The sequence below is a fragment of the Pleurodeles waltl genome, chromosome 9 (genome assembly GCF_031143425.1).
Source record: "Pleurodeles waltl isolate 20211129_DDA chromosome 9, aPleWal1.hap1.20221129, whole genome shotgun sequence".
Classification (NCBI taxonomy): Eukaryota; Metazoa; Chordata; class Amphibia; order Caudata; family Salamandridae; genus Pleurodeles; species Pleurodeles waltl.
The window spans coordinates 1,153,034,307-1,153,061,424 of record NC_090448.1 but is presented as its reverse complement, the minus strand read 5'-3'; the positions used below and the strand labels follow the sequence as shown (position 1 = coordinate 1,153,061,424).

General features: G+C 47.8%; 1 protein-coding gene across 1 annotated transcript in view; it reads right to left on the bottom strand.

Moving 5' to 3' along the window:
• FMN1 (formin 1) overlaps positions 1–27,118 on the bottom strand; it is a 453,758-nt gene that overhangs the window by 349,724 nt on the left and 76,916 nt on the right. Inside the window, exon 2 of the mRNA XM_069208999.1 lies at positions 21,585–23,475. Coding sequence (XP_069065100.1) covers positions 21,585–23,343 — 1,759 coding nt within the window. The 5' untranslated portion in view covers positions 23,344–23,475. The remainder of the gene's footprint in view (positions 1–21,584; positions 23,476–27,118) is intronic.

Genomic DNA, 27,118 nt, shown 5'->3' with positions numbered 1-27,118 from the left:
TCCACTGCTTGTTGGCAGTTCTAGTTTGAACTGTGCCAAAACAGTAAAGTTAGAAGCTACATCGTCTGTTCCGCGCTGCGAAAGGCCAGTCCTGCCACTTGCTGACGTCAGGACCACCACAATATGAGCTCCCATCGCTGCTGACGCAGAAGCCGGCATCTGCCGAGGCACCCATCCGTTGAAGACCTAGCTCACAGGTTGCAAGTGCTGTGACTGACTAGATTTCTGCCACCGGCCTGGGAGACCGCAACTTCCGAAGGCGAGAGCCACTGAGCAGCCTTGCAGCACTGATCCCAAACAAGGGTATGCACCCCGAGAATGTCATCGCAACTCTGCACCCATGAAACTGCTGCGGCAGGAACCGGTTCAGAAGTTGCACCCACTGGTGTCACCAGAGCTACAGCTCTAGCAAGCAGATAAAGAAGGGCCTACCTGAGATCAGACAGAGCGTGCATGAATATCAGACTTTTTACTCTCTTGAGCACTCTTTTGGCAAAAGCTATCCGAACTTATCGACGCATTAACCTATGGGGTAACCAAGAGTGAACAGCCCCTGCACTCGATTAATGCCTATTCCCATAACACAAGAAACTCATTGGGATTGTAGATGAAAATGAAATGCTGCAACTGTCCCTCTATTGAATGGTGCAGTATTTTGTTTTGCAGCGAGATTAAATTACTTTGCTTTTAACAAGCGATAAACTCTGGGCTGAACATTATGCTGTTCTGTCTGTTAGTTGACTCTTGAGTTCTGGGCTCTTGCCCCTTCACAACTCCCTGAGAAGCCTCTGACTGCTCACGGTCACTACCGAGAGGTAAGGTTGGAACGGATGTACTTGATCCAGTTTGCAGAGTCACAGTAACACAGCCTCCTGGTCACCACTTGTCAATGCCTCCTTCCCTCTCACTAGGCGGCGGAAGGCGGACAGCCTTTTACCCAGACCTCCTGGGAGAAGGCCCGATGGCTTTCGTGACAAAATCTATTCAGTCTCCTATAACTTGGAACATTTTCTTTCCACTGAGTGTTATATATTAAATGTCCTTCTAACAGTACAGCTGAAGTCCTTTTAGGGAGACACGTGACTGACTAAAATGGAGGGCTCACAGACGTGAGCGAAGATCTACATGGGTTTTGTCCCACTAGAATGCACTCTGTCATGGCGTGCTACTTCTGCCTGCACCTGCATTAATACCTACTCAACTTCCTGGGTTAATTTTGTAAACCAGTAGTATCCAACCTTTTGACTTCTGTGAACCCCCACTTTATCATTACTGGAATCCGGGGACCCTGACTGAATCATTATTGGATTCCAGGGACCCCCCAACTGAGCCATTACTGAATCCTGGGATCCTAATCTGTTAATATTATTTAATTTTCTGAGCCGTCGTGGACCCCTTGAGGCTTCACGGACCCCCAGGGGACCCGGACCACACGTTGGGAACCACTGTTGTGAACAGTTGTGGACCCTCTCAGTAGGTGTCACGAACCCTCAGGCCTCCACAGACTCTGGTATAAAAATCACGGACCTAAACGATCAGTGCGCTGCGCAAATCGGTTACATTTGGCATCGTCCTGGGCAAACACACCACACAAGAAGAACGCTGTCCTTGACAATCAACTACAGGAGCCTCACTGACGCCTTTTATCAATTGGGGTAATCCAGAAATTAAGGACCAGTCTTGCAGTCCTGTCTACTCCATTGTATAAGTGCACAGGGAACAGAAGGGGCAATTTGGGCCTGCAGCAACATATTCACCTTCTGGCCCTGACTGCTGCAAAAGTACAGGTGTGTGGGGCTCCCTCTGAGCGGGGAACACAGGACAGCTCCAACGGTGGGCCTCTACTACCAGTTAGAGGCTGTGGCAGCTCCTTTCTCTCTTTTCAATGGAATCCTAAACATTCTCATGTCCCAATATATCTGGGTGTCCAACATTTTTACTGTCTTGCTTGACAGTGCAGCTCTCGCCAGATAATTATGGGAGCATCACTGGAGAGGGGGTGTGGCTCCACCCACATGTTGGGAGACAAGAGTACATGTTTTGATTGGGCAGAAGTTGTGTGCTTCCCCCAAAAATGTGCTGGCCCTCCACACATCTGTGATCATTTTGCTCATTTGTCTAGTTGCCCAAGCTTGAACTTTCAGGGGCACACACAGCACTGGAGTGCTACTAAAGTTCTTTTAAATCACTCTGTAATTTATGTTATTTTTTTCTCTGGAAGTAGCACAGATGGGAGGAGGTCAGTCATTAACCTACCTACATGGTCAATTAAGTCTGGCTTGACAGTTCAACTTTCTCCTGACCTTCTAACCAACATTATTCTACAGTTGTTTGCTTTCACACAAATGCATATTTATTCCATACTTATTCCCATGCTATTTACTTTTAATGCTTACAATTACAACAGTCCATTCAAACCAGATGTGTTGGGATTGCCAATGCTTGTTCATTGAGGGGTCATGTTACAATTTTGTTTCTCCAGTCAGCCTGCCTTTAGGAAAATCTCTGGTGTGTTCTCACACAAAAAAAATCCGAGAAGGACCAAGTCTGACTGGCTTATGGCTGGTTTCCAACTAGGTAGGCATATAGGACAAAAACGATGGACTGGAATGCAGCCCAATTAATGCCAATGGCTGTGGTTATTTCAAGTCTTCCACCCATCGCTTTTTTGTAGTTCTTCTTAAGGAAGTGTTGTCACATGAATCTCTCATCACGGACATTGCAGGGAACATATTAAAAACTGGAGCACAATTCCCTGAACAGACAAGGAGGTTGCTGGTGACATTGAAAGCAAAAGCTTTGGTTTCCCATCTTAGCTCCTCAGTTGTACCAAGCTGTGTGATCTTATGCAAAGTCTCTGGCTTCTTGGGTCCTAGCTCAAATACATGCCAACACAGAGTCAATCTGTGTTCACCATTTAATAGCGGACACAAGGCTAACCCCTTTGGTGGTTCAAACCCATTTTCCTTGCAAATGTAATTTCCTTATCAAGTGAAGACAGAAAGTTTCACACATTACATTTGATGCTCTTCCTCCTCTTACCAGCTTGAGGTGCACATTAACAAAGCCCAACTAGGACTGACAGAGTAGGACAGGCCCATAGGGCAATCAGGCAGTTCCCAAAAGATTTCTTTAACAGGTCAGTGTGTAGGCCGGTTTTAGGTTGAGCGCGCAAGCACTCTGACGTGTTGTAATCTATCTGTGGGCTTTTAACCACGCCCATCGCACGCCCATCACTATCACTCGTTCATGGGCTTGCCTTTCAAAAATCCTTTGTTATCATTGGTTAATGCTTTACGTTTGTCCATCTATGGGGCAGTTTTGTTACTGCCTTGGCCATCGACCCTGTTACATGGATAATTGCACAATTGTCAATACATTCGGCTGCGAGCAAACTTCTTTTTCCCTTTGTGTCTCTCCTTCGAGCTAATGGCGGCCGTGGTGCCTTGAATCGGTTCGCTTATGTAATCTGTTTTACTTTTCATTTTCGATTTATGTGGCAAGAAAAGTCTATTTAGGAATTTACAATGTTAATAGCTCTAACTCGAGCAAACACGAGTCCCATTGCATTGCAAATGCTTGTTTGTGGACCTGTTTTATGGTCTGTTGGAGCGGTTTTCACTGCTGATTTCCAAGGCATTAAAACAAATACTGCCTACAGCAAGGTCAAATCCATGCAGCCTTTCACATGTTGTAAAACACTACAGCATGCCTTTTCAAGTTTAAAACTGCCCAAACCTGCAAACATAGGCAACATTTTTAGTCATCTAAGTCGCTGGGTGGGGGGCAGAGGGGGGTACTTTTATTGTGGTGTCAGGGCTCATGTTCTGTCACAGTTCGACACTGAAGAGTCCCAGTCTCTGGAAGGGGATGTGTTTTGAACCCATTGTGTGATCTTGTGCAAAGTGCTTTTGCTCGCTGGGCACTTGCTTAGCTATACGTTAAAAGTGGCTGCTAATCCTACTGGGCTGGACATGACAGTCTGAATCATTTTCCCACTATACATAAAGAATAGGATGAGGTAACAGGTGACTATTTCCCTTATATGCACATAAATATATTTTTTAATGGACAACATTTTGAAGATTAAGAAAAAGTTAACATTAATGTCTTTGGATAAACACTGTGCCTCATTTAAACGATACTTTTTCATACATTTTTTTTTTTTTATTGTAATTTTAATAATCTTTATATCACATTTGAAAAAAATGAAGAGCCCTTGATTCAGTCTGCAAAGCATCAATTGCATCTAGGCAATCGTTATAATGAATATTTTCCTTTGATTCCGGTCCTGCTCATGCCTCACAGTGGGTGTGCATCACATGACTTGTGCCTGCCCGATCGCGAGCCCCTCCCAGAGAGCTCACAGTGAAAACATGACCCTCATGCTGCTGATTCGTTGGGAAGGATGGCATGCATCTGGTTGGACATCTAAGTATACGCTAACACAGTAAAGACGGCAGCGAGGGACTCACTATCACCACTAAACTGGAAGCAAACTGATCTAGCACCAAGAAGCCCTTACTTATACACTAGGATAACATAAGAGCAGGAAAAGTACAAAACATATATGTCAGATCCCGTTTAGGGGTACATAGGGTTGTCAAGGGCTCTAGGGACTCAGCCACGGGGATGAGATAGTCTGCCTCTATTACATACTATGGCTCTGCAAACTTGCCAAAGTACAGTCCCTTCAACACTTGACTCTCAGTGGTAGCAATGGCGAGCAGTCAGGCTTTCCAGGGAGGCACTGTGGGCCTGCGCAAGTTCAGGGCCCAACAATCACACAAACGTGTTATGACATTGTCCAACTCAGTCTTTAACTTTTAAGAAAAAAAACATACTTTTATAGTACACTAGAACGGTGCACTACACACATGATTTATGTAAGGTACAATGTAGTGCCCTTGGCGCCTAAGTCTGGCTGCGTTTCCATCCCCTATCTGCCCGGTTTCCCCCTTTCTCTGGTCTAGGTGGGTATTCTCCAGGATTAAGGCAGCAGAGAGGCTGTAGCTCAGATGCAGAGGGCCCCCTCTATTGTAAGCTGCGCTCAGTCACAGTTCAATTGTTCTGTTCTTTCTCACTTTACTTGCTCACTTCTTACCACCCTTAGTGGATCAGTCTGTTCGGGTAGCCCTCTGGATTACGCTCTGTGCACCCGCTCTGTCCTGTTTCTAGGACGGAAAGCACACACACCGGCAGCACCGCCAGGGTCTTCTCACTGAGGGCACCCGCCCGGCAGATGTGTCCTCGGTGATTCTGCTGCTGCACATCTCTAATGCCTGTAGGGGGCAGTCTCAGAGGCAGGGACAGCAGTCCCTGTGAAAGGCGTGATTGCACAAGGAACAGGTGGGCCAGTGTTCAGAGATCGGTGCATCCCCACATGGGCTGGTCTCCTGGCGGTACAGCCACGAACAGGCTAATCTCTGACTGGAAGCATGACCATGAATCTCCAACTGCTATTACGGCCATGCACAGGGCAATCTTCTCTGGGAAACAAGGCCGTGCACTGGCCTAACTTATTCTTCGCAATGTGTCTTTGTTTACACCATGCATTGTCGGAGTACCAAGGCTTATTATAGGCTGCACTTCTTCTGGGCACTATGGCTTAGTTTAGGTTGCATTTCTGCTAGTCACTACTGGAGGAAACTGGGTTCTGGTTCCAGAAGACCCCCACATTTTGCCTGGTTTTGATTAAACTTTGACTGAAGTGCATTGGGTTACTGCTAACCAGGTCCCCAGTGCCAGTGTTCCTTCCCCAAAACAAGACACCTGGTCACTTGATCCCCAAGTGACTAGGCCCTTTAGCACCTCTGTAAGTCACTAGTAAATCGTGCCTCTGGTACCTAGGGCATGGGTACTAAAGATGATCCCCCTAAAGCTACAGCACAGCTTGTGCCACTCTAAGGGGCCCAGCACCAAACTCATACAGACTGCCGCTGAAGGCTGCGTGACAAGGTGCTCCAAAAAGTGAAAACCCAACATGGCACACACTTGTGTGCCATGCTCACTAACACTGCTGGTGATACTTGTAAGTCACCCCTACAGCAGGCCTTACACCCCCAATGCAGGGTGCATTATATTACTGGTAAAGGTATATCTCCCTGAGTCTTTGTCGATTTTTAGACATAGTAAGTGAACATGGAAGCCATTTTAAATAACATGTGCTGGACTCTGCTCAATACGAGTTCCCCAGCTATATGATGACTTCACTGAAAAGAGGGATGTTTAGTATCAAACATCTCGTATGAATAAACACTCACTGATTCCAGTGATGGATTTATTAATACATGCACCGCAGAGGGCACCTTAGAGGTGCCCCTTGAAAACCTACAATACCAACTGCTGGTGGGCTGACTGACTAGTTCACACCAGCCTGCCACCAACAGACAAGTTTATGACCCACCAAGGGTGAGAACCTTTGCTCTCCAAACAGGATGATCTGCAAATCTGCATTCCAAGGCAGGCGATCTTCAAGAAGCCCACCACCCTTGGTATGCAGATGTGGCTTCCTTCAGAAGGGAGATGTCCTAGGACCCATTTGGCACCTGGGCAGGTGGGAAAATTAGCTATGCAGGAGGCATGTTGCAATGGCAGACTGGACACACCGCTAAATTAACATAGTCTTAGGAATCCCACTACCTTGTGTGTGGTGGAATTAGGAATTTTGAGACAGGATGATGCCCTCTGACCAAAGGAAGTGGTCATCTAGGGGTTGTAGTGACCCCAGGGGTAAGTAGCCCATTGACTACTACCCTTCACTCTCCTTAAAGCCCTGGAATTGAGCATCTAAGGACCCGCTGATACCAAGACCTCAGATTCCAGCTAATCTACAAAGAAGGGCACTCAAGAGCCACAAAAGCAAAGACTAAGGAAGAAGCAACTGACTTGGCACCAGCCCTGCTGGACTGTCTGCTGTTCCTGCTGAATTGCGCCAAAGTTGTCTCGTCCTGCCAGCTGTCTTGCCACCAAAAGCCTGGGAAGATTGCCTGCCTTCAACAAAGACCCAGGATCTCCTGTGGAACAATGGAGCTGCTTCCTTGCATCCTGCAGGCTTCCTTGCATCCTGAAAGGACTCCGGACCGCCAAAACCCGACACCGGAAAGCACCCCTGCAACTGTGCCGCCTAGCCCGAGCTAAAGTGGGCCAGCGGTGCCACCGTGGTCCTCTGGCCCTGCAGAGGCAAACCCCACCATGGATTTGTCCACTGTGGACTGACCGCTGCCTGCACCCTCTCTTTCCAGGGCCCCTTGACCACGAGTTCTCCCAGTGACGAAAATCCAAGGCCTCAAGAGACCTCTGCACCCGTCAGCCCCAGTGTAGGAGGCTGGCCTGGTTTGTAGTGAGTACCAAGGGGTACTTACACCTTGCACCAGGTCCAGGTATCCCTTATTAGTGTAGAGGGGTGTCTATCAGCTTAGGCTGATAGAAAATGGTAGCTTAGCAGGGCAGCTTAGGCTGAACTAGGAGACGAGTGAAGCTCCTACAGTACCACTAGTGTCATATGCACAATATCATAAGAAAACACAATACACAGATATACTAAAAATAAAGGTACTTTATTTTTATGACAATATGCCAAAGTATCTCAGTGAGTACCCTCAGTATGAGGATAGCAAATATACACAAGATATATGTACACAATACCAAAATATGCAGTAATAGCAATAGAAAACAGTGCAAACAATGTATAGTCACAATAGAATGCAAAGGGAGCACATAGGGATAGGGGCAACACAAACCATATACTCTAGAAGTGGAATGCGAACCACGAATGGACCCCAAACCTCTGTGAGCTCGTAGAGGGTCGCTGGGACTGTATGAAAACAGTGAGGGTTAGAAAAATAGCCCACCCCAAGACCCTGAAAAGTGGGTGCAAATTGCACCTAAGTTCCCCAGAGAGCACAGAAGTCGTGATAGGGGAATTCTGCAAGAAAGACCAACACCAGCAATGCAACAACGATGGATTTTCAGACGAGAGTACCTGTGGAACAAGGGGACCAAGTCCAAAAGTCACGATCAAGTCGGGAGTGGACAGATGCCCAGGAAATGCCAGCTGTGGGTGCAAAGAAGCTGCCACCGGATGGTAGAAGCTGTGGATTCTGCAAGAACAAAGAGGGCTAGAAACTTCCCCTTTGGAGGATGGATGTCCCACGTCGTGAAGAAGCTTGCAGAGGTGTTTTCGTGCAGAAAGACCGCAAACAAGCCTTGCTAGCTGCAAGGGTCGCGGTTAGGGTTTATGGATGCTGCTGTGGCCCAGGAGGGACCAGGATGTCGCCAATTGCGTGAGGAGATAGAGGGGGTATCCAGCAAGACAAAGAGCCCACTCAGAAGCAGGCAGCACCCGCAGAAGTGCCGGAACAGGCACTACGAAGTGGAGTGAACCGGAGCTCACCCCAAGTCACAAAGGAAGGTCCCACGACGCCAGAGGACAACTCAGAAGGTCGTTCACTGCAGGTTAGAGTGCCGGGGACCCAGGCTTGGCTGTGCACAAAGGAAATCCTGGAAGAGTGCACAGGAGCCGGAGCAGCTGCAAAACACGCGGTTCCCAGCAATGCAGTCTAGCGTGGGGAGGCAGGGACTTACCTCCACCAAACTTGGACTGAAGAGTCAAGGGACTATGGGAGTCACTTGGTCAGAGTTGCTGAGTTCAAGCGACCTCGCTCGTCGTGCTGAGAGGAGACCCATAGGACCGGTGATGCAGTTCTTTGGTGCCTGCGGTTGCAGGGGGAAGAGTCCGTCGACCCACGGGAGATTTCTTCGGAGCTTCTAGTGCAGAGAGGAGGCAGACTACCCCCACAGCATGCACCACCAGGAAAACAGTCGAGAAGGCGGCAGGATCAGCGTTACAAGGTCGCAGTAGTCGTCTTAGCTACTTTGTTGCAGTTTTGCAGGCTTCCAGCGCGGTCAGCAGTCGATTCCTTGGCAGAAGGTGAAGAGAGAGATGCAGAGGAACTCTGATGAGCTCTTGCATTCGTTATCTGAAGAATTCCCCAAAGCAGAGACCCTAAATAGCCAGAAAAGGAGGTTTGGCTACTTAGGAGAGAGGATAGGCTAGCAACACCTGGAGGAGCCTATCAGAAGGAGTCTCTGACAACACCTGCTGGCCCTGGCCACTCAGAGCAGTCCAGTGTGTCAGCAGCACCTCTGTTTCCAAGATGGCAGAGTTCTGGAGCACACTGGAGGTGCTCTGGGCACCTCCCAGGAGAGGTGCAGGTCAGGGGAGTGGTCACTCCCCTTTCCTTTGTCCAGTTTCGCGCCAGAGCAGGGCTGGGGGATCCCTGAACCGGTGTAGACTGGCTTATGCAGAAATGGGCACCATCTGTGCCCATGAAAGCATTTCCAGAGGCTCCTCCCCAGCCCTGACACCTTTTTCCAAAGGGAGAGGGTGTAACACCCTCTCTCTGAGGAAGTCCTTTGTTCTGCCTTCCAGGGCCAAGCCTGGCTGGACCCCAGGAGGGCAGAAACCTGTCTGAGGGGTTGGCAGCAGCTGCAGTGAAACCCAAAGAAAGGCAGTTTTGGCAGTACCCGGGTCTGTGCTAGAGACCCGGGGGATCATGGGATTGTTTCCCCAATACCAGGATGGCATTGGGGGGGCAATTCCATGATCTTAGACATGTTACATGGCCATATTCGGAGTTACCACTGTGAAGCTATACATAGGTAGTGACCTATGTATAGTGCACGCGTGTAATGGTGTCCCCGCACTCACAAAGTCCGGGGAATTTGCCCTGAACAATGTGGGGGCACCTTGGCTAGTGCCAGGGTGCCCACACACTAAGTAACTTAGCACCCAACCTTTACCAGGTAAAAGTTAGACATATAGGTGACTTATAAGTTACTTAAGTGCAGTGGTAAATGGCTGTGAAATAACGTGGACGTTATTTCACTCAGGCTGCAGTGGCATGCCTGTGTAAGAATTGTCAAAGCTCCCTATGGGTGGCAAAAGAAATGCTGCAGCCCATAGGGATCTCCTGGAACCCCATAACCCTGGGTACCTCAGTACCATATACTAGGGAATTATAAGGGTGTTCCAGTATGCCAATGTAAATTGGTAAAATTGGTCACTAGCCTGTTAGTTACAATTTGGAAAGAAATGAGAAAGCATAACCACTGAGGTTCTGATTAGCAGAGCCTCAGTGAGACAGTTAGTCATAACACAGGTAACACATACAGGGCACACTTATGAGCACTGGGGCCCTGGCTGGCAGGGTCCCAGTGACACATACAACTAAAACAACATATATACAGTGAAATATGGGGGTAACATGCCAGGCAAGATGGTACTTTCCTACACAACCCCCCCCAAACGAAGGACAATAAGACTAGCCATGACCTGATGAGTCTTCATTGTCTAAGTGGAAATATCTGGAGAGTCCATCTGCATTGGAGTGGGTACTCCCAGGTCTATGTTCCACTGTATAGTCCATTCCCTGTAGGGATATGGACCACCTCAACAATTTAGGATTTTCACCTTTCATTTGTTTTAGCCAAAGTAGAGGTTTGTGGTCTGTCTGAACAATGAAGTGAGTGCCAAACAGGTATGGCCTCAACTTCTTCAGTGCCCAGACCACAGCAAAGGCCCCCCTCTCTATGGCAGACCAACGCTTTTCTCTAGGGGTCAACCTCCTGCTGATAAAAGCAACAGGTTGATCCTGGCCCTCAGAATTAAGTTGTGATAAGACTGCCCCTACCCCTAATTCAGATGCATCAGTTTGGACAATGAATTTTTTGGAGTAACAGGGGCTTTTCAGGACAGGTGCAGAGCACATGGCCTGCTTCAGCTCCTCAAAAGCTTTCTGACAGCTAGCTGTCCACAATACCTTTTTAGGCATTTTCTTAGATGTGAGGTCATTAAGAGGGGCTGCAATGGAGCCATAGTTCTTTATGAACCCCCTGTAATACCCAGTGAGGCCTAAGAAGGCTCTCACCTGGGTCTGAGTTGTAGGGGGAACCCAATCTATAATAGTTTGGATTTTCCACTGAAGTGGTGCAATCTGTTCTCCACCTACCAGGTGTCCCAGATAAACCACTTTACCCTGCCCTATCTGGCACTTTGAAGCCTTGATAGTGAGGCCTACCTTTTGCAGGGCCTCCAAAACTTTCCACGGGTGGACCAGGTGATCATCCCAGGTGGAGCTAAAGACAGCTATATCATCTAGATAAGCTGCACTAAAAGCCTCCAAGCCTTGCAGGACGGTATTCACCAACCTCTGAAAAGTGGCAGGTGCATTTTTAAACCCAAAAGGCATTACTGTGAATTGGTAGTGCCCTCCAATGGTAGAAAATGCAGGTTTTGCTTTTGCATCCTCTGATAACTTGATCTGCCAATACCCTGCAGTCAAATCAAAGGTGCTTAGATACTCGGCAGATGCCGGTGTATCTATTAGCTCATCTGCCCTGGGTATAGGGTGAGCATCAGTTTTAGTTACCTGGTTGAGACCTCTATAATCTACACAAAACCGCATTTTCTTCTTTCCATCCTTGGAATGAGGTTTTGGTACAAGTACCACAGGAGAGGCCCATGGACTTTTAGAGTGCTCAACCACTCATAGTTCAAGCATTTTCTGAACCTCTTGTTTTATGCAGTCCCTGACATGGTCAGGCTGCCTATAGATCTTACTTTTGACAGGCAAGCTGTCTCCAGTATCTATAGTGTGCTCACACCAAGAAGTGGTGCCTGGCACAGTAGAAAAGAGTTCAGAGAACTGACCCAGGAGATTTATGCAGTGGTCTTTCTGCTCAGCAGTAAGACAATCTGCCAGAACTACACCTTCCACTAGAGCATCTTGTTCTGTGGAAGAGAAGAGATCAGGGAGAGGGTCACTCTCCTTTTCCTGTCCTTCATCTGTTGCCATGAGCAGGGTGAGATCAGCCCTGCCATAGTAGGGTTTCAGGCGATTGACATGGAGCACCCTAAGGGGACTCCTGGCAGTGCCTTAGTCAACTAAGTAGTTGACTTCTCCCTTTTTCTCAACAATAATGTGGGGACCACTCGATTTGTCTTGGAGTGCTCTTGAGGCCACAGGCTCCAAGACCCACACTTTCTGCCCTGGTTGGTACTGAATCAGAACAGCCTTCTGGTCATGCCATTGCTTTTGGAGCTCTTGGCTGGCCTGAAGGTTTTTACTGGCCTTTTTCATATACTCAGCCAAGTACATAGTCCACTATGTCTTGCTTAGGAGCTTTTAAAGGTTGTTCCCAACCCTCCTTAACAAGTGTTAGAGGACCTCTTACAGGGTGTCCAAAAAGGAGTTCAAAGGGGATGAAGCCCACTCCTTTCTGGGGTACCTCCCTGTAAGCAAAAAGGAGGCAAGGTAACAGGACATCCCATCTCCTGCGGAGTTTTTTAGGGAGTCCCATTATCATTCCTTTGAGAGTTTTATTAAACCTCTCAACCAGTCCATTTGTTTGTGGATGATAGGGTGTGGTGAACTTGTATGTAACACCACATTCCTTCCACATGGCCTTTAAGTAAGCAGGCATGAAATTGCTTCCTGTCTGATACCACCTCTTTTGGGAAGCCCACCCTGGAAAAGATTCCCAGGAGGGCCTTTGCCACTGCAGGAGCTGTAGTGGTCCTTAGAGGAATTGCTTCAGGATATCTGGTGGCATGGTCCACTACCACCAAAATAAACCTATTGCCTGAAGCAGTAGGAGGGTCAAGGGGGCCAACTATGTCAACCCCTATCCTTTCAAAGGGGACCCCAAACACAGGTAGTGGAATAAGGGGAGCCTTTGGAGTGCCACCTGTTTTGCCACTGGCTTGACAGGTTTCACAGGACTTACAAAATTCCTTTGTGTCCTCTGACATTCTAGGCCAATGAAACAAGGGGACAAGCCTGTCCCAAGTTTTCATTTGCCCTAAATGTCCAGCCAAGGGAATGTCGTGGGCTAGAGTTAGGAGGAACTCTCTGTATTGCTGAGGAATCACCAATCTCCTGGCAGCTCCAGGTTTTGGATCCCTTGCTTCAGTATACAAGAGGTTGTCCTCCCAGTAAACTCTGTGAGAGTCACTGACATCCCCATTTGCTTGTTTGACAGCTTGCTGTCTTAGACCCTCTAGTGTGGGACAGGTATGCTGTGCCACACTCAGCTCCTCCCTGGCAGGCCCCCCTTCACCCAAAAGCTCAGCAGTGTCTGCTTCCAGCTCCTCTGGTGTAGGTTCTGCACAGGGTGGAAATTCTTCTTCCTCAGAAGTTGAATCCACTGTAGAGGGAGGGATAGTAGGTAGTGTTTTACCTTTACTAACCCTAGCTTTAGGGAGCACTTGGTCCATTCTTCCAGGATCCAAGTCACCCTGTCCTTTTTGCTTTTTGGCCTGAGCCCTTGTCAAAGCAAAAATATGCCCAGGAATGCCCAGCATTGCTGCATGAGCCTCCAACTCCACTTCTGCCCAAGCTGATGTCTCTAAATCGTTCCCTAGTAGACAGTCTACAGGTAAATCTGAGGCAACCACAACTTTCTTTGGACCAGTAACCCCCCCCCCAGTTGAGATTCACAACAGCCATGGGGTGGCTAAGTGTGTTGTTATGAGCATCAGTCACTTGGTACTGGTGACCAAGTAGGTGTTGTTCAGGGTGGACCAGTTTCTCTATTACCATGGTAACACTGGCACCTGTGTCCCTGTAGGCCTGAACCTCAACACCATTTATTAGGGGCAGTTGCTTGTACTTATCCATATTAAGGGGACAAGCAACCAAGGTGGCCAAATCAATGGCACCTTCAGAGACTAGCACAGCCTCTGTGGTCTCCCGAACAAGACCAACCCCAACTAAATTACCAAAAGTGAGCCCAGCTACCCCCTTGGATTGGCTATTAGTAGGTTTGCTCCCACCACCACTGCTATTACTAGGGGCACTAGGTGTAGCAGTAGGGGTTGTGGTAGTGGGAGGCTTGGTGCTTTTCTTTGGACAACTGGGATCAGTTGTCCAATGGCCAATTATTTTACATAAATAGCACCATGGTTTATTTTCTTTGTTTTGATTTGAAGAGGATTTGGGCCCACCACCCCCACCAGAGTGTTTTTGTGGGCCTGATAAAGACTCATTTTTAGATTTGTCCCCACCCTTGTCAGAAGACTTACCATCCTTCTTCTTGCCATCCTTGTCACCCCCTGTATGAACTTTTATGTTCACCCTTGTTCTGACCCATTTGTCTGCCTTCTTTCCCAATTCTTGGGGAGAGGTCAGATCAGAGTCTACCAGGTACTGGTGCAACAAATCAGACACACAATTATTAAGAATATGCTCTCTCAGGATTACGTTATACAGGCTTTCATAGTCAGAAACTTTATTGCCATGTAACCACCTCCAAGGCTTTCACTGAATGGTCAACAAAGTCTACCCAGTCTTGTGAAGACTCCTTTTTGGTTTCTCTGAACTTGATCCTGTACTGTTCAGTGGTTAAGCCATAACCATCAAGGAGTGCATTCTTAAGAACTGTAAAATTATTGGCATCACTTTCCTTCACAGTAAGGAGCCTATCCCTACCCTTTCCACTGAAAGATAGCCATAGGATAGCAGCCCACTGCCTTTGAGGGACCTCCTGTACAACACAGGCCCTCTCAAGTGCAGCAAACCACTTGTTAATGTCATCCCCCTCCTTATAAAGGGGAACTATCTTGTGCAGATTCCTAGAATCATGTTTTTTTGCAGGATGACTATTTGGAATACTGCTGCTGCCACCATAGGGTCCAAACCCCAACCTCTGTCTTTCTTTTTCTAAGTCAAATGCTTCCCTGTCTAGATCCAGCTGTTGCTTTTTAAGCTTCAGCCTGGACTCTTCCACTCTCAATCTATTGAGTTCCCTTTCTAACATTCTGTCTTCAGGGAGGATGGGTTGGGCATGCCTTGACACAGAAGAATGGTGTGAATGAACAGAGGGAGACCTGTCCCTAACAGATGGCACTCTAACATTCTGGCCTACAGAAGTAACACTCCTACTATGATGGGAACTCACACTAGTATCAGCCATGCTAGGTGGCTTGCTAGGGGGCAGGCTGGGAAGGTTCCCTTCTAACTCTCTTACTAGGGGTGCCCCAGAGTCAGAGTGTGAACCATCAGCTAATTTCTCAACAGATGTGCCAACTAAGGTCTTATCCTGTTCAATGAGCATATTAACTAACAGTTCTCTTGAGGGATTCTTCCCTACCCCTAAACCTCTTTCAATGCAGAGACTCCTTGCTCCTTTCCAGCTAAGGTGGTCATAAGCAACTTTGGTCAGATCAACAGTTTGACCTGTACCAGACATTATAGAAAAGGTTTAAGGGACAGAAAAAGAAAGGAAACGTTTCAGAACTTTTTAAGGAACAGAAAAAACTTTTTAAACTTTTTGGAAACTTTCTGAAAGTTTTGTAGGTACTTTTCAGCACTTAGCAAAGGAGGAAGAGAAGAAAAGCAAAACGTTTTGGTTAGGTGTACATACACTGAACTTGTTTTGTATATTTTTCTCTTATGAAAAGTACAAAATGACAAAGTGGTAAGTAGTTGCAAGTACTTATCCCACCGCTGCACAACCAATGTAGGAGGCTGGCCTGGTTTGTAGTGAGTACCAAGGGGTACTTACACCTTGCACCAGGTCCAGGTATCCCTTATTAGTGTAGAGGGGTGTCTAGCAGCTTAGGCTGATAGAAAATGGTAGCTTAGCAGAGCAGCTTAGGCTGAACTAGGAGACGAGTGTAGCTCCTACAGTACCACTAGTGTCATATGCACAATATCATAAGAAAACACAATACACAGATATACTAAAAATAAAGGTACTTTATTTTTATGACAATATGCCAAAGTATCTCAGTGAGTACCCTCAGTATGAGGATAGCAAATATACACAAGATATATGTACACAATACCAAAATATGCAGTAATAGCAATAGAAAACAGTGCAAACAATGTATAGTCACAATAGAATGCAATGGGAGCACATAGGGATAGGGGCAACACAAACCATATACTCTAGAAGTGGAATGCCCCAAACCTATGTGAGCTCGTAGAGGGTCGCTGGGACTGTAAGAAAACAGTGAGGGTTAGAAAAATAGCCCACCCCAAGACCCTGAAAAGTGGGTGCAAAGTGCACCTAAGTTCCCAAGAGAGCACAGAAGTCGTGATAGGGGAATTCTGCAAGAAAGACCAACACCAGCAATGCAACAACGATGGATTTCTAGACGAGAGTACCTGTGGAACAAGGGGACCAAGTCCAAAAGTCACGATCAAGTCAGGAGTGGGCAGATGCCCAGGAAATGCCAGCTGTGGGTGCAAAGAAGCTGCCACCGGATGGTAGAAGCTGTGGATTCTGCAAGAACGAAGAGGGCTAGAAACTTCCCCTTTGGAGGATGGATGTCCCACGTCGTGAAGAAGCTTGCAGATGTGTTTTCGTGCAGAAAGACCGCAAACAAGCCTTGCTAGCTGCAAGGGTCGCAGTTAGAGTTTTTGGATGCTGCTGTGGCCCAGGAGGGACCAGGATGTCGCCAATTGCGTGAGGAGACAGAGGGGGTGTCCAGCAAGACAAAGAGCCCACTCAGAAGCAAGCAGCACCCGCAGAAGTGCCAGAACAGGCACTACGAAGTGGAGTGAACCGGAGCTCACCCCAAGTCACAAAGGAAGGTCCCACGATGCCGGAGGACAACTCAGGAGGTCGTGCACTGCAGGTTAGAGTGCCGGGGACCCAGGCTTGGCTGTGCACAAAGGAAATCCTGGAAGAGTGCACAGGAGTCGGAGCAGCTGCAAAACACGTGGTTCCCAGCAATGCAGTCTAGCGTGGGGAGGCAAGGACTTACCTCCACCAAACTTGGACTGAAGAGTCACTGGACTATGGGAGTCACTTGGACAGAGTTGCTGAGTTCAAGGGACCTCGCTCGTCGTGCTGAGAGGAGACCCAGAGGACCGGTGATGCAGTTCTTTGGTGTCTGCGGTTGCAGGTGGAAGATTCCGTCGACCCACGGGAGATTTCTTCGGAGCTTCTAGTGCAGAGAGGAGGCAGACTACCCCCACAGCATGCACCACCAGGAAAACAGTCGAGAAGGCGGCAGGATCAGCATTACAAGGTCGCAGTAGTCGTCTTTGCTACTTTGTTGCAGTTTTGCAGGCTTCCAGCGCGGTCAGCAGTCGATTGCTTGGCAGAAGGTGAAGAGAGAGATGCAGAGGAACTCTGATGAGCTCTTGCATTCGTTATCTGCAGAATTCCCCAAAGCAGAGACCCTAAATAGCCAGAAAAGGAGGTTTGGCTACTTAGGAGAGAGGATAGGCTAGCAACACCTGGAGGAGCCTATCAGAAGGAGTCTCTGATGTCACCTGCTGGCCCTGGCCACTCAGAGCAGTCCAGTGTGCCAGCAGCACCTCTGTTTCCAAGATGGCAGAGGTCTGGAGCACACTGGAGGAGCTCTGGGCACCTCCCAGGGGAGGTGCAGGTCAGGGGAGTGGTCACTCCCCTTTCCTTTGTCCAGTTTCGCGCCAGAGCAGGGCTGGGGGATCCCTGAACCGGTGTAGACTGGCTTATGCAGAAATGGGCACTATCTGTGCCCATGAAAGCATTTCCAGAGGCTGGGGGAGGCTACTCCTCCCCAGCCCTGACACCTTTTTCCAAAGGGAGAGGGTGTAACACCCTCTCTCTGAGGAAGTCCTTTGTTCTGCCTTCCTGGGCCAAGCCTGGCTGGACCCCAGGAGGGCAGAAACCTGTCTGAGGGGTTGGCAGCAGCAGCTGGCAGGGTCCCAGTGACACATACAACTAAAACAACATATATACAGTGAAATATGGGGGTAACATGCCAGGCAAGATGGTACTTTCCTACACCTGGCCCGTGGTGAAGAGGACCTAAGGTGTCCCCGAGCATCGTGAGAGCGGAGCCCACTTGCTGGTTCAGCCTGACTGGCCTCCCAGTCCAAATCTGTAGCCTGTTTTCGACCGGACCAATTCCCATTGACTAGTATTGGGCACCCAACGCTAAAAAGAACTCTGTATCCAGCTGCCCCATTGCTACCCAAAGTGACCTGTTGGTGCTGCCTGGGACCTTGCCCCATACTTACCTTAAGTCCAGGAGATTGGTCCCATAAGTTGCTGTGAAGAGCCCAAATGCAGTACATGTTTTCCCCATAGGATAACATTGGGCATTTGACGTTGAAAAGCATCTCTTCACCCGGTCGCCCCAGTGCCACCCAAGGTGACCTGTGGGTGCTGTCTTGGACCTCACCCTAAACTTACCTTAAGTCCAGGAGATTGGTTCCCATAAGTCGCTATACTATACCTGTAGGCAGCATTTGTTTTTCCTCCATAGGATAGATAACATTACCGCTCCTGTTGAAAACAGTTAAAATTCATAACTCGAAAAGTACACTTTGATTCCAATGATATTGGTATCAAAACTTATATGAAAGTATGTGTTATTGATATAAACTGGTGTCTGGTTTCTTTACCGAGTGGGTGGCTCGCTTACTGCCTTTTGTTTGCAATACATGCTTAGAACTAGCCCCCGGTATGCCTACCTGCCTATCCACACTACCACAAAAGAGCATTTGGGGTGTAACTTCTGCCTCAGGAATTCCTCTGGGGTTTGATTGGACTCTCTACACAGTGTACCTATTTTTGGTCCACTATATAAAAAAGCCAGATTCCTACAACTATGGGATAGTCCAGACTGTGTTTCTTCTATGATTTAGTACAAGCCACACTACTCCTGGATCACACAGCCAACTAGGCTTTAGCAATCTTCACTTCGAATCATCATGGTTCCCACCAAGAACCACTATTGGAGAGACTCTAGACCCACCAGCACTGGTGTGCACAGCTCGCTCTCTGCAGTCCTCCTGTTCTGAAAGTATTTTTTTTTTTTTAATTTAATTTAGATTAACGATTGTTTGAAGTGCTTACTTCCATGAGACTCTCATTATAAAGGAATCTGGATTTTCTCCATTTTATAGTTTTATATGTAAGAAATGGGGATTTTTAACTGGAATTTATTTGGATTGGAGAGGTGGAAGGAAGAAAGGGGTTTTGTGGTATGTGGGAGATTTCTGTATTTTTGTTGTCTATCCCCTGTAGACCTGAACAGTACACGTTGGGAGCATATTTATTTGTCCTGAAGAAGGTGGTGGAAGAATCTCTATATGACCACCGAAACGCGTCAACGCTAATTGGACCGCTGGACCCATTGGAACGGGCCTAAATTCAAATACGGATTGTGTATAAGAATTGATTGGCATGTATATGCCAAGACTGGGACAGCTGGAAGACAATAGATGAAAACGGATGTCTTGTTTTTTCCTGTGTGATGGTGTCTTTTATATGTTTGGTCTCCATGTAATAATCTTTATGTTTTTACTTGTTATGGGGAGCTTGATATTGTAATTTTAAGGGATTTTGTAATTTTATGGGATTATTTAATTAAATCTAACCATTTTACTGATTCCTTAATTTGAGATCAATCATTGGAGTGAGTGATTGGGCGATATAGCATGTGGTATATTCGTGAATAGTTATTGAAGTGAAAAGGGTGTGTTGATTGATTGTCATTTCCTCTGGGGACTTTTTCTCTTTTTGCTGAAAGCACCCCCAGCCACGAGGTAACACTGCACCTAACTCCTCCTGGACAGTCACTGCTCCTGCAGGGTTGGTGTCTCTTACCCTCTCTTATCAGGCAGCCTAGCTTCTAGGTGCTTCAAGTGAGGTACACAGCTCTTCCAACAGGGGGAAGGCTCGGGATAGTCTGCTTTCGTACGTCTGCTTACATATGCGAAGTTGGCTATCGGACAGACACCATCTCTGGTTGAATAGTAGTCCTCTTGAGTACTCTGCAGAGCACTCCCTTTCCTTGGTCCTAGAGAACGTAGAACTGTAAAAATGCACAAGCTAGTGAGGTCCTACTTCTGTAAGGTAGCACCAGGAAGGAAATGCGTTTCCACTGTCTGCACTTTCACAGCAGTTTGGGTTAGTTCTCCTTTGAAGTGTCCTCCTCAGGCTGCTCTCCAGACACAGCCTTTGTGTAGAGTGCTACATATCACAGCAGGATTTTCTCCTGGCTGAAGCACCCATAATAGAGAAACAAAGAGGTGTGAGCATTCTGCACCTGTCCATCAGCCAAAATGAAAGACTTCTCAGGAAAAGACAACTGGCTGGACCTTAACAAATGGGTCCCCTTCACCTTGCACAACAGAGTTTTCAGGCCCACCGTTCACCATTACCATCCACCAAACAGCACTACTTCAGTGTGACTGATGGGTAGCTGCTGGTCAGCAAACACAATATTGAAATGAGGGAGCAGTAGACAAGGCTTATTTAGAAATTCCATGTGTAAGTCTCACTCCTCCCTTCAGCCTGTTTGGGAAAAAATCCTCACCTCCATCTTGTACAAGGGCCAGGCCAGTGTAATGGATCCCCTAGGCTTCTATTAATTTGGTTCACTCAAACACAGCATGCATGTAGCACGCAGGCTACCAACAGGCACAACATACACCTCGGGTGTTAGCCGCACGAGATGGGTAAGCACATAGAAGTACAACTTTACCAGAATAGGCCAGTGGACCTCCACTCCAGGGATGAAACGGTCTGGCCACTACTATGAATTCATAAAACACAGAACGTCTCCACCATCGATTTATGTGCTAAACCACTAGAGAGACATTAGCACACTGTCAAAGAATGCATACTTGATATGCCTCTTCAGTTCACAGGGCGGGGCCAGAAAATCACTCAAATCCTGGGACAGACCTAAATTAGCGTGACTCCCAGTCCAATATTATACCGTAGTATGAGTGTGATTATTTAACAGACTCCACAAGTACTTTTTTTGCGACATATTGTTTGGCAAAAGGCTCGGAGTTCATAAAAAACACAGACCATAGAGGTTCATGTCAGATAAGGAACGCTGGTTCCATTCATTTCCACACTGACTTGTACTCATGTTAGACAGTAAGGTTAACTAGGCCCCAACTCTGCCCCTGCTTTCTATCGCTCCCCAGTTTCTGTTCTAGGATTCTCTCATTTGCTTTCTGTTTTTATTTCCATCACTTCCGCTGAGATTGAATTATTTCTCTTTCTTGAGCAGCTTTTCAGTAGAAATAGTAAATTGAAAAGATGAGACGTGCAACATCTGGGCTGCCAGAAGGGACAGCAGTAGAAGGAAACCTGCTGCAAAATCTTTGCTGTGCAGGGGCACATATGGACTAGTGGGTAAAGTCTTGGAATCCGGAGATCTGGGTTCCCATCCTATATTCAGCATCCAAGCGAAAAGTGTGCTGAACTGGGCATGGTGCGTTTTTCACTGCCTCGGATTATAAACAACTGGGATGTGATATAGCTATGTAACTCTGCAACGTGAAAAAGTGTAGAACAAAAAACACAACTGCAAAGTGTCCTACGCCTACTGTTTGCTCTCGTCATCTCCCTCATCTGGGCCCACGCATAAAAGCACTTCCATGTACAGCACCTGATGTGCCAGATGTTCCTGCTACAATAAAAATGTTGGAACTACCCCGGTGCTATATAGAAACTCCCGCCACAAGTTACCACCCACTTGAGACATGCCGCGCTGCTCCTGCACGGTTTGCCTGCCCCCTGCCTTTAAAGGGCCAGGAGGCGCAGGGCCCCGGACTCACCTGAAGGGGGCAGTGTGGGCTGGCCCGCGCACGTGCCGATGCCGCTGTCCGCCGAGGAGAGGCCCCTGAGGTGGGGCTGCGAGTCCGAGGTGCTGGGGGAGGAGGAGCTGCCCGTCGAGGCCTCTTTCTCCACGTGGCCCCGCAGGCCCGGCTCCTCCTCTTCCTCCTCCGAGCGGCCCCTGGGCAGGGGCAGGATCCGGTGGTGCAGCTGGGGGCTGGGCAGGCGCGAGGAGAGGGGGGACATCTGCTGCAAGGTGTTGCTGGCCGGGTAGGAGGTGTGGAAGACGTTGCTGGCGGCCACGAGGGAGGGAGACACCGGTCCCTGCTGCTGCTGATCCTCGGGCCTGGCCTGCTGGCCCGCCTGGGACACACCAAGAGCTGAATTTAGAGGCAGGTTCAGAAGAAAAGGCCTCCCAGCTTCCTGCACGGCCGTGCTCCCCTCGGACTGCAGACCCCTCCACTCCGCAGCCTCGTCCACGCTATCACTCTGGATAACTTTCAGGAGCTTTTTGTTCACCACCACGGGCAGGCTTCCCAAGGCCCCCTCCGCGTCTGGATCCTTCATTTTGTCTTCCTGCCTCTGGGATTGGTGAACCCCGAGCACCTCGGCTCTTGCCACAAAGTCATGTTGTACTGACTGGAAGACTGGGGTGACACTCTCTCCTCCGGGCTCTCTTGCAGTGTCTTGGTCGACGACAGGGCAGCTTCGCTCCACTCTCTGCATGCAAGGCGTTAAATCCCGTGCTCTAGCAACGACGGTCGCTGCTGAGTGCCCATTGTAAGAGTGTTCTCGGTACTCGTAGCCCTGCCAGCTTTCATCCGTGGCCGACTTCACCAGGGCCTCAAAGCTCTCTTGGAAAGCATTCTCTAGGAAGGAGCTGTCCCCCGGAATCTGCATCCCCTTGAACGCTCCCTCCACCTCACCCAATAAACTCTCTCCTGGATGCATCAGGTTCACGCAGTCAGCAAACACATCGTTGTCATACTCCGACAGAGAGCTGCAGAGGTCTGTGTCTGACTCCAGAGTCCCCCAGCTCTGTAGGCGAGGTGTAGCCATCGTCGCCGGCTCTGTTACTGCAGCACATGGTATGCCGCCTTCCTCATTTCCCGCCAAATGTGGGCCAGGCCTCGCAGCAGAACCAGAAGAGCTGCGGACGGACAAACGTGTTGGTGGAGCATGGTCCTTCGCAAATTTACCATCCCGGCCTACAAAACTTTCAGGCGGCTCCAAATTTCCATGTGATTTCCTTTTTATTTTCTTGTTCAGGAAGTCCTCCAAGCTCTCCCGCCTCCGGACGAATTTTGATTTTTTGCCCTTTGTGGTGGCATTCTTCCTCTCAGTGGAGGCCGAGAAAGACTCATGCACGTCGTGGAAGGCGGAGGCCTGGTCCCCCAGGGCCTGTTGGTCCTGCAGCCTCCCATCTTGGTTGCCCATCCTGGATTCAAGCCCACGGTGCGAGCAGAGAAGGTTGGCCAGAAGCCTTTCTTTGGCAGCTGTAAGCTTGTAGAGCTGGCCAAGGATGTCTTGTGTTGTGGTTTGCCTCAGCACAGCCTCGACGTTCTCAAAAGGCTGGCATCTGCTTTTGGCCACCTCCTCCCTGACTTGGTAGCACTTATCAAAGCAGTCGGCGGGCTTGTGCCGGGTTGCAGAGTTTCTGTATGTAAATCCTCTGACTTTCCCCCTTGGAAGATAGAAGCTGACGTGACAGACCTCCATAATGGGCTTATGCAACTGGAGGATGCACTGAGTGGCTTCCATTATGCTAGGCTAATTAGACATGGATTTTCAGGCGGCGGCTGGTCAAGGCTCCCCTGCTTGCATGACCAGACATGTGATGCTCAAAACGGCCCAGCGCAGTCATCTGACCATAATCTTCCACAAAGCAGCTCCCTGTGAAGGCAAAACGAAGATTTGTCAGTCACAAATCATAACGATGCAAAAGCCAGATATGCTGCAGCAGACTGTAAAGGTTATTTCATTTCCCTCCCAGATGACTAACTATCCGGAATTCTCCCTCCTCCTTCCCTCTAAGCCATTTTGGTCCCACAAAACACTCACGGGTGAACAAATGCTGCACGAGTTTACCATGAGCCTCCTTGGTTAATACAATGAGCTTTTATTTAACAAACTAATGCATCATAGAATTTGTACTCTTGGTTCACTTCAACAAGCCCACCTTACCACATGGGCCTGGTCTTTGGTGCTTTTAGAGACCTGAAGTTATCTGATAGTGGTATTTGGGGTAGAGTTTTGTCCCCGTGTTCAAACAAATTCTCCTCTCCCGATGCAGTGTGTGATCTTCTGGAGATTGATATGCCTACGTATTTCGTAATCTAGTACAGCTGTCATGCAATCGAGGGACTGGTTCCCATCTCCATTCATAAGCACACCAAGGGCCTATGTATTGGCAGTGAATTAGCAGCACAAACGGGGGTATATTCCAGATCGTTGTAGGGCAGCATTGTGATCAAAGAAACAGCCCAACAAGCCACAGCAAATGCAAATCAGATCAACCTTTCAGAGATAACTAGAACCGCAGACAGATGTCAACCCTCTCCAATAAAAAGGTTTGGAGGTCTTGTCTGAACAGCAGGACAGTCTCCTGGACAATAGTTCTTCTCGGAAAAAAGAGACTCTGGTAATTCAAGTGGAATAACATTAGTCAGTAGCTCTGCACAAAGCCCAGACTGAAATGGCTTTTATCACTTAAAGCAAAGAGGTCACCGAAACCCGATATGGCATGCATTTTACCGGCCTTGGAATAATGAACGGCTTAGTCAGCTCCACTCGGATTCAAACCAGTGGCCTGAAAATAGGTCTCAGTAGCAGGTGATTAAGCCTTTGATGTAGTTTAGCAGGCGACGCGCAAGCTTAGATGTCACGCACACTATTCCTGTGCTCACAGGCCCGCCACGAGTCAGACACATTTTAGGAAATAGTTTATGATAACATCAAATATGGGTACCTAAGCAAAAAGATTAATGGCAATGGATCCCAGAGAAGCTGAAAGAGATTTTTATTTTATTTTTTGTATTCGTTCAATGCTACTGACACAGAGTGGTATTTTCCACCGGCAGATCTCTTATCACTCAGCAAGAGCAAGACCTGCACTTTAAGGACCTGAATGTTTGCAACAAAAAATATCAAAGTTCAGGAAAGCCACATCTTTTAAACTATACTAAATCCAAACTCTTGCCACTCCTAACCAAACTCATCACAGGCTCATACGGGAGGATGTCAGAATCTTGACACGTCCATTTGCTTACCCTTTTATTTAAAATATATCTGTTACAAATTAACCAAAGAATGGCCCATCCACATCCGTCCCACCTTTAGGGTCGCTGCCTTAATCCACTTTCTGGAGTTTACAGCCATGGATAACTTGAACCCATGTGTGCATGAAGTTGCGTGGACCAGGAACACCCAGGAAGGCATGCATGTCATAAAGCACATGCACGCATGTGCAAGGACAGATATTCTACCTGCGTATAGTGACGGGAAGGGGATGTGTTCAACGCAGCATCAGTGTCCACAAGAAGATGGCACAGGAAGAGTTCAAGAGAAGTAATGCTATAAAATCTATCCTGAATGTACCTCGAGGCTGAAGGAGGAAGTATCCATACGTATTGGTCATCACCAATGGTTAGAATGTCTTCTGGCAACTAGTGGCAAAAGTCTATGTGGTCACAACAGCTAGAGTTGACTTGGATTACATCTTTGTTACATGGTACTGTTTTGTAGTTCGATATATATTTGCTGTTATTTACACCGGAGGCACCCCTCACATATTGTGTAAAATAAACATAGGAGCTCCGCAAGCCCTTTCAACCAATACTAGGAACACCGTCTAAATAATTGAATAAATGGAAGGATTCAGTCTAAGTTTACATTTAAAGTTTATCTTCAGAGATCTTCATTTAAGTATCCTTTCTTCATGCACTGCAGATGTTCCGGGTTTCATCCAATTCTGAATATTCCTTCAGTGCGTTCTGAGAAGGTGAATTTAAGATCTACTGTCGCCAGGAGATGATGCTGGCTAAGAACAAATATAGGCTTGGTTGGCCAGCCCCTTCAGCTGTTTCTTGTTTGAAGTGTTCTCCAGGTTTTAGGTCAGCCCACAGCATTTTGTGGATGTGTACTTTTATTGCATTTGCATTTTACGTTAGTCATAATTAAACAAAGTAGTACCCTCCATACACCCAGTCAGTTGTTGGACTTGTTGCTGGAAAAGGATTAATGAACTGTAGCAGAGTGCAAGGATACGGGGACTGCGCTAGCGAATGCCACAGAGTCCAGTAAACTGAGGGTTCCCGGTCAGTGTACGATACCAAGCCCCTTATTTATTTATTTATTTATTTATTTATTGGATTTGTATAGCGCACAGCTACCCGGAGGTTTCCAGCTATCCTTCACTCCAGTAACTGCATACGCGCAATTCCTTTCCATTGTGAGGGACTTGTCTATACCACTTGCACCTTCCTTGGCTTAGACTGCGAGAAACCGTACTGCATATCTTGCACAAGCTGGCTTTTCAAGCTGCAAGGAAGTGTACAGGGCAGCACCAGAGGCAAGTCTAGAGTGTCTCTCCCACACACAGCGAATTCACATCATCTTTAAAACCCAGATGCATTAGTTATCAAGGCCGCCATTGATAAAGTGCATCCTTACAAGTGAGCAGTGTCTGGTGCTTTTAAGGCACTGTAAGGGGAAGATCTGGCAATCCAAGGGTCTACAACGAGTACGTGGAAATACAACACTCCTACAGCTGCACAGATGTGCCACACCGAGATCTCTCTAGACAGGTCTCTGTGCTTGCAGGACACCAAGGATCAAGATTTGCAAACAGCTGTCCTTCTCACCTGGTTCCTAATTCAGTCTCTGAACATCATCTTAGAATCCTGGAGCATTTTGCGCACTGTCTGCGGTACAGCAATGTGATCCCACAGGAGATCATCAAGTCCTTTTAGCTGCATTGACTGGCCTACACCCCAGAACTTCCGCTGTGCATGGAAGTAAACTTAAAGATTTTCTGCATGTTCATCTCTGACCCTGTGATTTTCTGTAACACACTGATGCTCTATGTGTCGAAAGGCAGGAAGGCCTGATGCACCATCACCTGTATCTTTATCTGCTCATTGGCACTCATGGATCTGTCTTCTACTGGAGCCCTTCATCCTGGTGCAGACCATCTTCCCCATAGACGGGCTATGAGTATCAGGGTGTTTGCTCAAGGGTGCAGTTCTATAATATGTCCTATGAGAGGATAAGGAGCCCTCTAATCCCATCGACGTCCCCTATCTGAGAAGTCAGACGCATAGACAACAAACTTAAAATTCAATCTTCTACTCCCTTCTGCCAGATGGCCCACATTTGCAGGCCCCCCTCATTTTTGTCTAATATCCCAATCTTGATGTGAATCCTCCCAAACAACTTTTCAGTCTAGGTGATTTTTGGGGGGGGGGGAGGTATTTAAAGCGGATGGGACTATTATTTAAATATCAGAGGGACCCTGTTACAGTCTGAGCATCTACAG